Source organism: Pteropus vampyrus, unplaced genomic scaffold (genome assembly GCF_000151845.1).
Source record: "Pteropus vampyrus isolate Shadow unplaced genomic scaffold, Pvam_2.0 Scaffold3, whole genome shotgun sequence".
Lineage (NCBI taxonomy): Eukaryota > Metazoa > Chordata > Mammalia > Chiroptera > Pteropodidae > Pteropus > Pteropus vampyrus.
Genome location: NW_011888784.1, coordinates 3520328 through 3534212, shown reverse-complemented (window position 1 = coordinate 3534212; position 13885 = coordinate 3520328). Strand labels below are relative to the sequence as shown.

Genomic DNA, 13885 nt, shown 5'->3' with positions numbered 1-13885 from the left:
AACAAACATATGAAAAGATGCTCAACATCGCTAGCTATTAGGGAAACGCAAATGCAAACCACAATGAGATACCACCTCGCATTTGTTAGAATAGCTATAATCAACAGGACAAGTAAAAACAAATGCTGGAGAGGATGCGGAGAAAAAGGAACCCTCATACACCGCTGCAAATTGGGACTGCAAATTGGTACAGCCACAGTGGAAAACAGTATGGAGGTTCCTCAAAAAACTAAGAATTGATCAACCATATGCTCCACCAATCCCTCTACTGAGTATTTACCCCAAAGACTTGGAAACTCATATCCAAAAAGATATTTGCACACCGATGTTCACAGCAGCACTATTCACAGTGGCCAGGACATGGAAGTAACCGAAATGTCCTGCGATAGATGATCAGATAAAGAAGCTGTGGTACATATATACAATAGAATATTACTCAGCCATAAGAAGAGGTGAAATACTGCCTTTTGCGACAACATGGATGGCCCTCGAGATAATCATGTTAGGAAAAATAAGACAGAAAAAGTTGAAAATCACATATCACTTATATGTGGGATATAAACCTAAAAGCACCAAACAGGATAAACAAACAGAGACTCATGGACATGGACTATAGACTAGTAGTTACCAGAGGGTACGGGGTGGGCGGGAGTGGGGAGGTAGATGGGGTAAAGGGAGTCAAATATGTGGTGACAGAAAGAAATCTAACTATGGGAGGTGAACACACAGTGTAAACATATATATGCCCTACTGTTAAAGTGTACAGCTGAAACTTATTGGATTTCGTTAACCAATGTCACCATAGAAAAAATAATAAATTTTTAAAAATGCTTAAGATGGTAAATTTTGTTATGTGCATTTTAATTAAAATAATTAAATTAATTAAAATAATTTAATTAGCCATACACAAAATATTTAATTAACCATAAACCAATAACCATTAACCACAACCAATTAAATTTATTTGCCCACAATTAAAAATGTAAACTACAAGAAGTGACAGGAAAGGATTAGTCGAGTTTAAGGCAATATTTATTCAATTTCTAAGGCATTGTGGTAGTTATTTAGCAAGGATACAATTCCTTTTAAGGCCTTTTATATTTGGATTTTAGTTTAAAAATCAGCATATTTGGTGGAAATCTGAGAGAACTTATTCTGGCATGTGCTCTTACTCATGAAAAATGCATCTTTGCCGCATCATCCTATGATGACACTCAATCACTTTTAGCAGCAGGGGATGGCCAGTTTTGTGGTGCTCTGAAGGTCACTGGTTCTCTGTCGCCTGCCCAAGTAAAGAGTGGGCCATGGCAGGCTCCATGCTCTCCTTAGGCCGTGCTCTGAATGATGACTGCAATGCCTTGGCCGCCTCCAATGCAAGCCGATCCAACAGCATATTTTCCACCTCGACGCCTAAGGAAAAAACAATGGCTGAAATCTACTCAAATGAAGAATTGATTAGATAATTAAATACAATTACTAATGCTAACATCTGTATAATTCATCCTCATTCAGCTCATTATCGCAATATTTTATTCAATCCTCAATATTAGGTTTTTTTCTTTCGATCTGCTTAGTTTTTATTTATTTATTTATTTATTTTTAAAATTATAGTTGGCATATAATATTATATTACTTTCAGGTGTACAACACAGTGATTAGACATTTACATGACTTATGGAGTGATCATCCCGATAAATCCAGTACCCATCTGATCATCCCAATAAATCCAATATATAGTTATTACAATACTACTGACTATATTCCTCATGCTATACTCTACATCTCCATGACCATTTTATAACTATCAATTTGTACCTCTTAATCCCCTCCCCCTTCACCCATCCCCCATCCCATAATCTGAGAACAATCAAAATGTTCTCAGTATCAATGAGTTTATTTCTGTTGTTAATCCTGTTCTCTAGATTCCACATATGACATTTGTCTTTCTCTGTCTGACGTACTCCACTCAGCACAACACCCTCTAGGTTCATCCATGTTGTTGCAGATGCAAGATTTAATTCTCTTTTTTTTTGGCTGAGTAATATTTCATTGTATATATATACCACCTCTTCTTTATCCATTCATCCATTGATGAACACCTAGGTTGCCTCCATATCCTGGCTATTGTAGATAAGGCTGCAATGAACATATGGATGCATATTACTTTTGAATTAGTGTTTTGGGTTTCTTCAGATAAATATTCAGAAGTGAGATAACTGAGTCCTTATTTGTCTTTTGTTATAGCTTTTGTTTTAAAGTCTATTTTGTTTTGCTACCCCAGATTTTTTTTGTTTTCATTTTCATAAAATATCTTTTTTTTAGCCCTTTACTGTGTCTTTCAATCTGAAGTGAGTCTCTTGTATGCAGCATATGTAAGAATCTTGTTTTCTTATCCATTCAGCTACCCTATCTTTTGACTAGAGCATTTTATCCATTTACATTTAAAGTTAATTGTTGCTAGATACATAGTTATTGATATTTTATTATTCATATTTTTTTCTCTTTTTCTCTTTTTTCTTCTTCTTATAGAAGTCCCTCTAACATTTCCTGTAATATTGGCTTGGTGATGATAAAATATCAGCTTTTTCTTGTCCAGGAAGATCTTTATCTGTCCTTTGATTCTCAATATAGTTTTGCTGTGTAGAGTAATCTTGGTTGTAGGTCTTTGCTTTTCATCACTTTGAATATTTCCTACCAATTCTTTCTGGCCTGCAAAGTTTCTGCTGAGAAACTGGCTGACAGTCTTATGGGAGGAGCTCCTTTGTAGGTAACTAATTACTTTTCCCTTGCTGTTTTTAAGACTCTTTGTCTTTAACCTTTGGCATTTTAATTATAATGTGTCTTGGTGTGGGCCTCTTTGCACTTCCCGGGCTTGTATATCTATTTCCTTCAGCAGGTTAGGGAAGTTTTCAGTCATTATTTCTTGAAATAGGTTTTCAATTCCTTGTGCTCTCTCTTCTCCTTCTGGTCTCCCTATGATGCGAATGTTGGTATGCTTGGTGTTGTCCCAGAAGCCTCTTTACACTGTACTTTTTAAAAAATTATTATTGTTTTCAAATTTTTTCTTGTTGTTGTTCTGATTGGGTGTTTTCTGCTACCTTATCTTTTAAATCACTGATCTGAAACTCTGCTTCTTCTAATCTATTGTTAAATCCTCTTAAGGTATTCTTCATTTAAGTTATTGTAGTCTTCATTTCTGACTGATTCTTTTCTGTTTTCTATCCCCGCTTTTATGTTTTCTATGTCTTTGTTAAAGTTCCCACTGAATTCATCTACTCTTCCCCTAATTTCATTGAGCATCCTTACAACCAGTGTTTTGAACCTGCATCTGGTAGATTAATTGTCTCCTTTTTGTTTAGTTCTGGATCTTTATTCTGTTCTTTCATTTGGGACATGTTTCTTATCCTTCCATTTTGGCTGCCTACTTGTGTTTGTTTCTATGTGTTAGGCAGGGCTGCTATGTCTCCTAGTCTTATTGTAGTGGCTTTATGTAGTAAGTGTGCTGTGAGTCCCAGTGGCACAGTGTTGCCATAGGCACCGGAGCTGGGTGCTCCAGGTATGTCCGTGTATAGGTTGCATGTGCCCTCCCATTGTAGTTGAACCTTGGTTGCTGTTTGCATGTGAATGGGAAGGAATGACTCTTGGGCTGATTGGTTGTGATGACTGGCCACAACCAGTGGAGGAGCTGTTGTGCCGGGGCTGGCCCTATAGAGCAGGATTCGCTTTAGCAGGGCTCTGGTGTCTGCCCTGTCTGCTCTTTGGGTCTGTCATCCTCGGCTGTGACCTTGGGTGGTACTCTGGCTCAGACCAAAGCTGGCCACTGGGTGTGTAGAACGGGGCCTCTCGGGAGGGGCCCTGCCACAGGCCATGTTCAGCTGCAGCCTATGCCCTGCCCAGAGCCACCTGGCATGAGCCACCAAGCAATCTGCAGATGGCTGCCACCCAAGATGGGCTTGGAAGTGCTTCCAGAGGCCAAGCCAGAAACAGGCTGGCTGCCACTAGTGCCAGGCGTGGGGTTACTCAGCAAGAGGTATTGGGCATGCCGAGGCCAGATGCTGATTGTTTAGATTTTGTGATCCTTTCAGAGATTTTAAGAAAGTCTTCGGCATAAACCAAGACAGGTCATTTGTTTGGAAAATCCACTGGAAGTGGCTTGGGTAGGCCTGTACATTGGGAGGGGCCAAGTCTCAGGTAATCATGTGGGTGGGGTGACCACTGTTAGCCAGGTTGATGGAGACTCAGATATGGTGGTTGCCCATATCTGAGTGTCTGTGTGCTAGGCTGAGGATAAATAAAGGAATAATGAATTTTGCCAGCACTTCTGTCTGGGAGAATGCTACTCCTCCAGGCCTCGCCCCGAAGCCAGATAACTCAGTTCCTCCCCATATGTCCCTGGCACCTTTCAAGTTGCTGCTCCAGAGATGGAGCTCACAGTGAGTCCATCACTAAGTCTGTATGCGGTCCCCTAAAGAGGCAGCCCTCCATCTCACTCATCCACAGTCTCTGCTGGTTTTTAACAGCCAGAAGTTCTGGGGACTTCTCTTCCTAGCACTGGAACCCTGGGCTGGGGAGCCTGGTGTGGGGCCAGGACCCCTCTCTCTTCCAGGGGGACCTCCGTAGCTGAGATATTTCTCTTGATTCTGAATTGACACATGTGGGTGTGGGACCCAACTATTTTGCATCTCCACCCCTTCTATAGTCTTGAGGTGGCCTCTTGTGTGTGTCCCCAATTGTAGGGCTTCGGTTCAGCTAGACTTCAGGCAACTCCCAATGATGGCTATTCTGTAGTTTAGTTGTAATTCTAATGTGGTTGTGAGATGAGGCAAGCACAGCATTTACCTACTCTGCAATCTTGGTCTGCTTCTCAATATTAGTTTATAATCACAACAGGAGAAGGAATTTGGAAAGCTGAATATTCTTATTTAAAAAAAGGAGTAACACAGAAGAGGGAGGCTGAAACCTATTTATAAGCTTAGATGCGTTATGAGACAGGAGTAGGGGTAGGAGGTAATTGAAATAAACAGGAAACAGAGGAAGGGGGAGTAAACATTTAGCCTCTTTGATTTACAGGGTTTTAGAAATTTATGACAACCTAGAATAAATGTATTTTGTGAAGTCTGTCCATGTAAAAGACAGATAATCTAGAAATATTTCATGTCACTTTCATAAAAGTTAGACTCCTTTAAAGTACCATCCGTTCTCATTCCTCAGTCCTGATAAAATGACCTTGAAAAAAGCATCAGGAATTATCGTGTACATGTCAGTCACTCATTTCAACTCAGTGAATCACTAAGTAAAATAAAAGTCCCATTTACCTTAACCTAACAGGGAGCCAGCATGGATTTTTGGCCTGATATATTTGGTTTCATTAGCAATTTTTCTACTAACAGAGCAGAATGGTCCAGAATACACAGTAACGAAAGAGGACTTCCATCAAAACTGAAAAGTATCGAATACACAGAAGGCTCCTCCTGGAACCCTGGAAACCATGAAGGAAAAACTTAGCTCAGATTCAAATCATTTGTTTGCTTAGGTCTCTTCAATGAGAGCAACTAGGTCAGAATCCTCTTGGTATTTTCTTTGTTTTCTTAAATAATTTTATCTTGCTCCCTTAACTGCCACTAGCATACAAGGGCCATGAGAACCAGGCCTCACTGTTTGCTCACTGCTGCGCAGCGGCACAGGGCTGGGGCCGCAGGCACCATGGCCTCTCAGTGAGCATGAGCTGAGCGGCTACAGTGAACACACAACAGACAAGAGGAAGAGCACGCGCCCCAAGATCAGAGCCGCTAACTGAGTCTACTGAGTTATCTATAAGGTCAGCTGAAAAGAGGTGCCCAAGTAACTTGTTCCTGGTGTGAAGCAGTGCAGGGGGATCTGAAGAAGAATGAAAAATGTTGGATTGCTGGGGGAAAACCTAAATTCGTGCATTTCTACAAAAGAGGCAAATCTGAACTGCAACAATTTCTAACAAGTACCTTAATTCATGAACCAGGTGTGCGGTAATTCTTGATCCAGAGGCTCCCAACGGATGACCCAAAGCAATGGCTCCTCCATTTACATTGGTTTTACTTGGATCAAGATCCAAACTCTTCTCAACAGCCAAGTACTGGGGAGCAAAAGCTTCATTTACCTTAAAAACAATCGAAACACTGATAAAAATCCTTATTTACAAACTGATTTTTAACTGAGAATTGTCCAGTTCCATTGATAGCTAATTTTGCTGTTTTTTTTCTTCCTATTTAAATTACCTTGCAAGGTTATTTTATCTTTAGTTGTTCTTTATAAATATATCAGGTTTGAAAATGGGTATATTTACTAAATGGTACTTTAAGTCGAATGCATCCCTTAGGCAAAAAAGATCCTCTGTAATATTAAAAATGGATATTCAAAGCAGTGGGATACTGGTTAGAGCCCATAGGTTCTAGAGCTAGGTTAACAGTTCAAATCTTGGCTGTATGCATGTCTTTAAACTCTCTTAACACTCAAAATTTCCTCAATAGTAAAATGTGACAGTAGTAGCATCCTAAGAGTTATTGTCAAGGTTAATTAAGTTAACCTTGGGTATTAGGTTAATCATGGGTATTGAGTGTCTAGTGTATTACCTGACACACAGCAAGTACTCAATAAATAGTTGCTATTATTCCTCAGTTCTACCACCCATACTTCCAAGAAGAGACTGACAGGCAACAAAGAATAAACCTTCAGAGTCTGATACATAAGAGAAATGGCTACTATGTTGAAATGCAGCAGAAATATTTATATTTAACAAGGCTGGCTATGCAAATTATCTTACTTCAAATTTATAGCACTATATTTTCATATGATTTTTCCTAGAGAATTTTATAGACAAGAAAAGTGATTTTAAGAAAGGTAACTTTTATAGAGTTGGGATCAAAATCTAGTCTTGTGTTCTTTCCTACTATATTTTGTGCTCTCCCAAAAAGGTACCCTGTTTGTCCTTAGATTCAACATTGTTTTTCCATTTTATATAGTCATGCTCAAGGACGTGTAAGGGACCTATGATGTATTATGAAAGTATGCTTCTGAACCTAGGAAAAACTACCACATGATCATCAAATATCTCAAAGAAAATCACACCAAGGTGTTGAGAGCTATGTCCTTGAATATTTTTATATCTATAAATGATTATGAAAAGCTTTGGAATGCTGACAAATTTCAATACTTTTAAGAGTAAAATCTAAAGTCAGAAATTTAGTGGTACCTATTTGCTAATACAAATGTGGTAAGTAAGCAGCAACCTTGAGGCTGTGCACTGTTGACTGCCTAAGGATGGAAGTAGAGGTTTAAAGATAAACCGTTTGTTTGAAACCATAGTTGCCTGGGCGAGCGATTACCACAGAGGGAATCACACACATGTCTAGAATGAAAAGGGCCCTTCTCTATCAGTTTAAATTGAGAGATTTCCTTTGTCATGTTAATTATTTCCAAATGTCAAGCAGCATATGCTTAATTACCTAAAATTTTCATATGCTCCCAAAATGTAAAATGTATCTAATCCATCTCTAAGTATTTTCTCTACCCCTTCTTTTAATTGTGCAAAATACTTAAAATGCCTTTGTTCTAAACCAACATTTAAAAAAAATACTCTACCAATAAATTTAAGTTTCCAATGCCAAAAATTATAATAGGTGCATCTCAAATTAAACCACAACTAAAAGCCAAGGTAAGTTTGGTGGTGGCGGTGGGGGTGTCTTAACCTGGGGGGACAGTGAGAAACTTCTAGATTTGGCACCAAATATTATTTTCCTATTAGGTCAATTCTTGTATTTTTTCACTTTAATTCATAAAATAGGGTTAAAGTTACTTATTTCTCATCTACTTTATATAATAATCATTTTAATTCAATAAGCACATTAATATCCAAAAAGGTAATAGAGTCTTATACTTTAGCAGGAGAAATCAGGCTATTTTAATTGTTCGAATATAAATAAAACATTTTAATCAGGTCAGGGAAAGTATCAACACAAGGCATGTAATGAAAGTAATACTTATTTAGATGTGAATCATTTGGAAAGACTAACAGAACTAAAACAAAAAGCTATAAAATACCAAATCGAAGCCATTTACGTACAGAAGTTAGCGGTTTATTCATGCTGTGAAAAAGTAAAACGCTTACCTCTACCAAATCCATGTCCTTAAGACTCAGTCCTGTTTTCTTCAGTGCCCCATTGATAGCAGAGACAGGACCTACATTAGAGCAGATTTCAATTTCATCTTTATTTATGTAACGAATTTCTCCATCTTTACTGAACAGGTAAGTAAGGAGGAAAGTGAAGAGTTGTTAGTAGCCATCAATCTTACTACTTTTAAAGTATACTATTAAATTGTGTGACAATAAAAGAAATCAGAAAATGGGACCAAGGTGAAAGCTGTTTATGCAGTCAAATTGCAGAGGAGAGACTTACATGAAAAGTTCTACCATAAATGGCCAAATAAGTCATATATGGGATTTTGGCATCATTTATAGATCATACTTCATAGCAAATGGCAAGGCAGGCTGAATGCTCTCTCAGAATACAAATTATATGCATTCCCAGTATAGAAGTGATTGTGCCTACATTCTGAATTTTCAGGACGAAAGAGAAGAAATGGCAGCAGCATCTCCATATAGGCATAGCAAAAGAGGCACTTAGGAAAAAGACGCTTGAAGAAACATGGAGATGTTTATAACTCCAACAGTAGGCAGAAAGTTTAAATAAAACACAACTCCCACTGAAGAAATACAAACCCACCTAATACGACCTGAAACTTTAGCTCCCAGATTTCTTATGACCACCAATGACAGTTTAATATTGCTCATAATTTTAAAGTAAATTGATTTTTTTTTCCAAAGGTAAAAAATCTGGTTCGGGATGATTATCTACTTCTCTATTTGTTCTTAGAAAGAATGAAATTGTCTAAAAAGAAAATATGTGCTATGTTCTGCTGAATTCAAGTAGTCAAATATTATGCAACAAATATTATTCACAAATACAGCCAAGGTAAAATGGGAAATCAGTCTTTACAAGAAGAGCATAATGCAACCTAAATATAATGTAATTTATTTTGTCACCTAGTTAAAATGTTCTTCAGGCAACAGTCTGATGATTGGTAGGACCATGCTTTTCAACTTAAAGGACCAGTTCTGCACTGGCTACTGATTTAAAATGGAATCTAATTCCATATTTATTCTCTTTGTATCTCTAAGGCATTAAAATGGGATGAATAGTTCACAGTAGAGCATTGGCTATCTAGCATGATCAGGGAATGAAGTATCCTACTGAGGTGAAAGATACACAGAACTAAAAGCTAAGAGTATATAACCATTGTTCACATTTCCCTGTCTTCGTAACCACAGTAAGCATGACTTGATGTGTTCATGCTAACTCCGAATTGTTACAGGTAATTGTAACAATATGCTATGCCACAATTTGACTTTTAAAGGATAGTTATTTACTGGGACTTAGGAAGGTATAGTATTCTTATTGGGGAAAGGCTTTATTTCTAGTCCTGGCTCCGACCAGTAATAGCTGTGTGTCCTCAGTCACCTTTTGGGGCTATAAGCTTCTTATCAGAAGTGCTTTGAACTGGTTTTTAACCTTTTTCTTTTTAAGCAATGGCATCTTTTCTACTAAGGAAGCTCAGTATCAGATCAAGCTAGAGCTGCTCCAGCTGAACAGGCTCAGAGTTCTCCCCACCAACACCCACCACTGCCATCCCCGGGGAGTTCTAGGGGGCACCCTTTCCATAGCTGTGTCCTTCATTAGAGCCATTCTTGTTCTCTTCAAGTCCCAACTTTCCCTTTTTCCTGGGTCTGCAGGTACTCTGCAGGTCCACAGATTTCTATATGTTGGATAACTGCATAACTGAAGAACAACTATTCTCAGAAATTAGATTGACAAACCCATCTCCACTGAATACTCTATAATCTATTCTTCCCTGCTTGTTCATCTAGTGCACGTCACGTAGCTACCTTGCTTAATCCCATACTACAACCGACAGACCAGATGTCTAGATGAAGGGAGCATATGATGCTGTGGAGCATTTGGCATATATAGCTCTGGTCAAACCTTGAAGGAAAAAGATAATCTTTCCACAGTGCATTCACTGTACTACAGGACAAACATCTAGAATAGAACGAAGGCGAACCACTACCTTTTCTTTGCTCACTGATTATGTTAAGGTATCAGAACCAATTAAACGAAGTTAAACTGAAAAAGAACTATAAAATAACTACTTACCTATATAAAATGTTTTTTATGATCTATCATAAAAAACATTTAGGTACAATGGAAAAAAACCTACATCCTAGGCTCCACCCCAAACCTGCTGAAACAAAGCCTTGTGGGGTGAGATTAGAGGTGAATTTTGATGATCATGTGGTGTTGGGAAGCACTGTTCTAGATACCAAAGTGATAAATGCCATACCTAAATACAGATATTTAATTTTTCAAGATACCTTCCATCTCTGTGACAAAAGTTCTGTTTTGCTAATAATGGATAGCTGAAAGTCAATAAGCTTATAAGACTGTATATAACTGTAGGGAGATAAAGCTCCCCAAATTCAAAAGAGTGCATGAATTATCTCGGGAGGCCTGCTTGCATAAAAAGGAAAAGGCTGGTTCTGTGGAATTCCAGGAAGAAGAAGATTAAGTATAGATAAAGGGAGTGTCAAAGGGAGTGTCAAAGGAAGTGTCGATTGTACCTTGATCTTCAGGATGTTACTTTAATTATGTTATCTTGGGATACACAAAGGAACTGATTATGTATAAAAAGAAGCATAAGAAATAAATTCGGAGAGACAGTTGTGAGATCTGTTCTCCCTCCTGCACCCTGTCTGTCTTCTCTTTTTTCTCAGTCCCCGCTCCCCCATTCAGGTACCCGGTTTGACTTGGTCGGCTGGCTTCCGACATATAACAGATAACAATGGACTTTTAACAGATGTTAGTTTTGGTTGGCAGAATTAGCAATACAGTGAAAGATGACAGGTATGGACATGCCAGCTTGCTTTCTTAGGAATTCTACGCCAAGATAAATCGTCTCTGAAGGACATATCAGTAAATATAGTTGAGTATTAACTCAGTCCCAAATCAGCATAAGTGGTACCATCTGAGTAGGACCTGGAGCCTCACACTGACCGACGTCTGAACGGCAGGTCAGCAACAGGTTCTCTCCCTTAGATCTTGGGACCTACTTCAACAACCAATTTAGTTCATCAAAAAAGGCCTAACTAAGCTCATAGAAAAATCTTTTGACATATCAAGAATCTGAATCTATTCTTTAGGGTAGCCTATTCCTTGGGATATGAGAGTATAGATGGAATAGATCAAAACCCGTGGGCACACTTTTATTTCTGTGAGGTTCCTAATTGGTTCCCTGTTTCCCCAGAGAACAATGGCAGGAACTATTAAAATTCAGCATCATCTGTGGTTCTTGGGAGTGCATCTAGCAAAAAACTTATCGTTCTACTTCTAATTCAGACTTTTCTAGCCAAGAATATACGCATTTGCAGGGAGTTACAAATCTTCTCCCGCTAGCACTCTGCCAACTGTGATAGATTGTTTATAATTCTCTATTTTCCTGTTAAGCCTCAGCTGAGCCAGGTATGACTCTGGCTTCCTGAGAGCACTTGAATTATACCTGGATTCACACCCTGGCTCCATCACTTACTAGTTTGGAGCTTTATAAGACAACTAACTTCCCTACGCTTCAGTTTTCTCATTCACAAAGAAGTCTCACTAGAGTTTCGGGAAGATTAAATGATATAATAATGACCATGCATAAAACATCCAGCAAGATATTTATCTTCTGCACACAGCCTTCTCTATTGTGCCTCATGATTTCTCCCATCTCACTTTTCTTTTATCTCGTCAGTACCTTGTAATTCTTTTGTTATTTTCTCTGTGTTAATTTTAAATATCTCAAATGGACAATAAGACGTGATTACTGCCCACGAGGAGTTTACAGTCTTGGTTTTCCTACTGAGACTAACGTAGTTTTTTCACAAAGATTAGTTGTTTAAAAGATTGATTACCAATCTCCTCTTCTTGACAAGTGACCTTGATTTGGCTACTATTTCAGGAATTAGAATGCCAAAGAATACTTATCTCCAGAAATAGAACAGAACCAGTTTGTTTCACTACAAACTTACCAATACCCATGATAGAGGGATCACATCCAGACGCAAAATAGCCCACAACTCTTGCTAGTGGTGTGAAGTTATGTTTTTTAACAGCATCTTCACTAGCTATGATAACAGTTCCAGCACCATCAGATATCCCCTAGAAAACAAAAACAGAAAGATTAACTAGAGGGTAAAAGTTAACCAAAGTTTGAACTAATGGAGTAGTACTATTAGGATTATGGCAGTACATAGGTGGCAGTGCCCTTATTTGGGTTACAACAAATAGTACCAGACATACTCTGGTCAATTACAGAGATTGTTTTAGGCACAGAATACAATCTCACTAAGGGAAAATAAAGAAGAATGTTAAGGAAAAGCTTATATCCAGTGTGGAGAGATATAAGGAGAAATCTGATGAGACTGTATACGTGAGAAAGAAAAAAAGTGTGAGAACTGAAATAATAAACCGGCTAAATTTCCTTCTAACATTGAAAAGACTAAGAAATTGAAAGACTATCATAAAAGGGCCCCGAGTTAAAATATTTTGTTATGACCTATGAAAACCCACATTAATAGAATATGAATTCTACTAGTTTCAGCTGAAGATTATAATGAAAAATGTCTAAAAGATACTACATGATTATTTTGCATTGCACACATCAAGAAGAGTTCAAGATACTCTGTGATGCTACCTACCGACGCGTTGCCTGCAGTAACGGTTCCTTCTTTCTTGAATACCGGGGCAAGTTTATTTAACTGTTCCAGGGTTATTTCGGGCCGAGCACACTCATCTACTTGCACTGTCTGTTTTCCTTTCCTTGTCTTCACCTCAACTGGTACCATCTCGTTGTTAAAGCGGCCAGCATCATTAGCTGAAATCGTTGAAAGACGATCATAAGAATGGGGAAAGAAAAAAGAGAAACAAGAAAAGAAACTAAATCAATCATATCCTTTAATTTCTTTAAATTTCTGGCCTGCCCTTTCCTCATGGCCTACGTTAATATAAGCTTTTATTATTCACATAACGTACTTAGCCTACTGGAGGATTTAATATGCTGTCAATGCAGATATGCAGACACATTCTGTACCTTTTTAAATTATAATTTTTGATTTTTTTCCCTTTTTAAATTATTTAATAGTCACCACACATTTGACCCCTTTTATCTCATCTACCTCCTCCTTCCCTCCCCTTTAGTAACCACTAGTCTACTGTCCATGTCTATGAGTCTCTGTTTGTTTATTGCTTTTAGGTTTATATCCCACATATAAGTGGTATCATGTGGTTTTCAACTTTTTCTGTCTGGCTTATTTCGTTTAGCATGATTATCTTGAGGTGCATCCATGTCATTGTAAATGGCAGTATTTCATCCCTTCTTTTGACCGAGTAATATTCCATATTGTATATATGTACCACAGCTTCTTTATCTGATCATCTATCATAGGACACTTTGGTTATTTCCATGTCCTGGCCACCATGAATAATGCTGCTATGAACATCGGTGTGCAAATATCTTTTCGGATATGGATTTTCAAGCCTTTGGGGTAAATAGCGAACAGAGGGATTGGTGGAGCATATGGTTGATCAATTCTTAGTTTTTTGAGGAACCTCCATACTGTTTTCCACTGTGGCTGTACCAATTTGCAGTCCCAATTTGCAGCGGTGTATGAGGGTTCCTTTTTCTCCGCATCCTCTCCAGCATTTGTTTTTACTTGTCCTGTTGATTATAGCTATTCTAACAAATGCGAGGTGGTATCTCA

At 38.2% G+C, this 13885-nt stretch overlaps 1 protein-coding gene across 1 annotated transcript in view; it reads right to left on the bottom strand.

Moving 5' to 3' along the window:
- Positions 1 to 1014: 1014 nt before the first annotated feature.
- ACAA2 (acetyl-CoA acyltransferase 2) overlaps positions 1015 to 13885 on the bottom strand; it is a 30077-nt gene continuing 17206 nt past the window's right edge. Inside the window, exons 6-10 of the mRNA XM_011360754.2 lie at positions 12824 to 12999; positions 12155 to 12284; positions 8141 to 8211; positions 5979 to 6133; positions 1015 to 1410 (exon numbers count right to left, since the gene is read on the bottom strand). Coding sequence (XP_011359056.1) covers positions 1326 to 1410; positions 5979 to 6133; positions 8141 to 8211; positions 12155 to 12284; positions 12824 to 12999 — 617 coding nt within the window. The 3' untranslated portion in view covers positions 1015 to 1325. The remainder of the gene's footprint in view (positions 1411 to 5978; positions 6134 to 8140; positions 8212 to 12154; positions 12285 to 12823; positions 13000 to 13885) is intronic.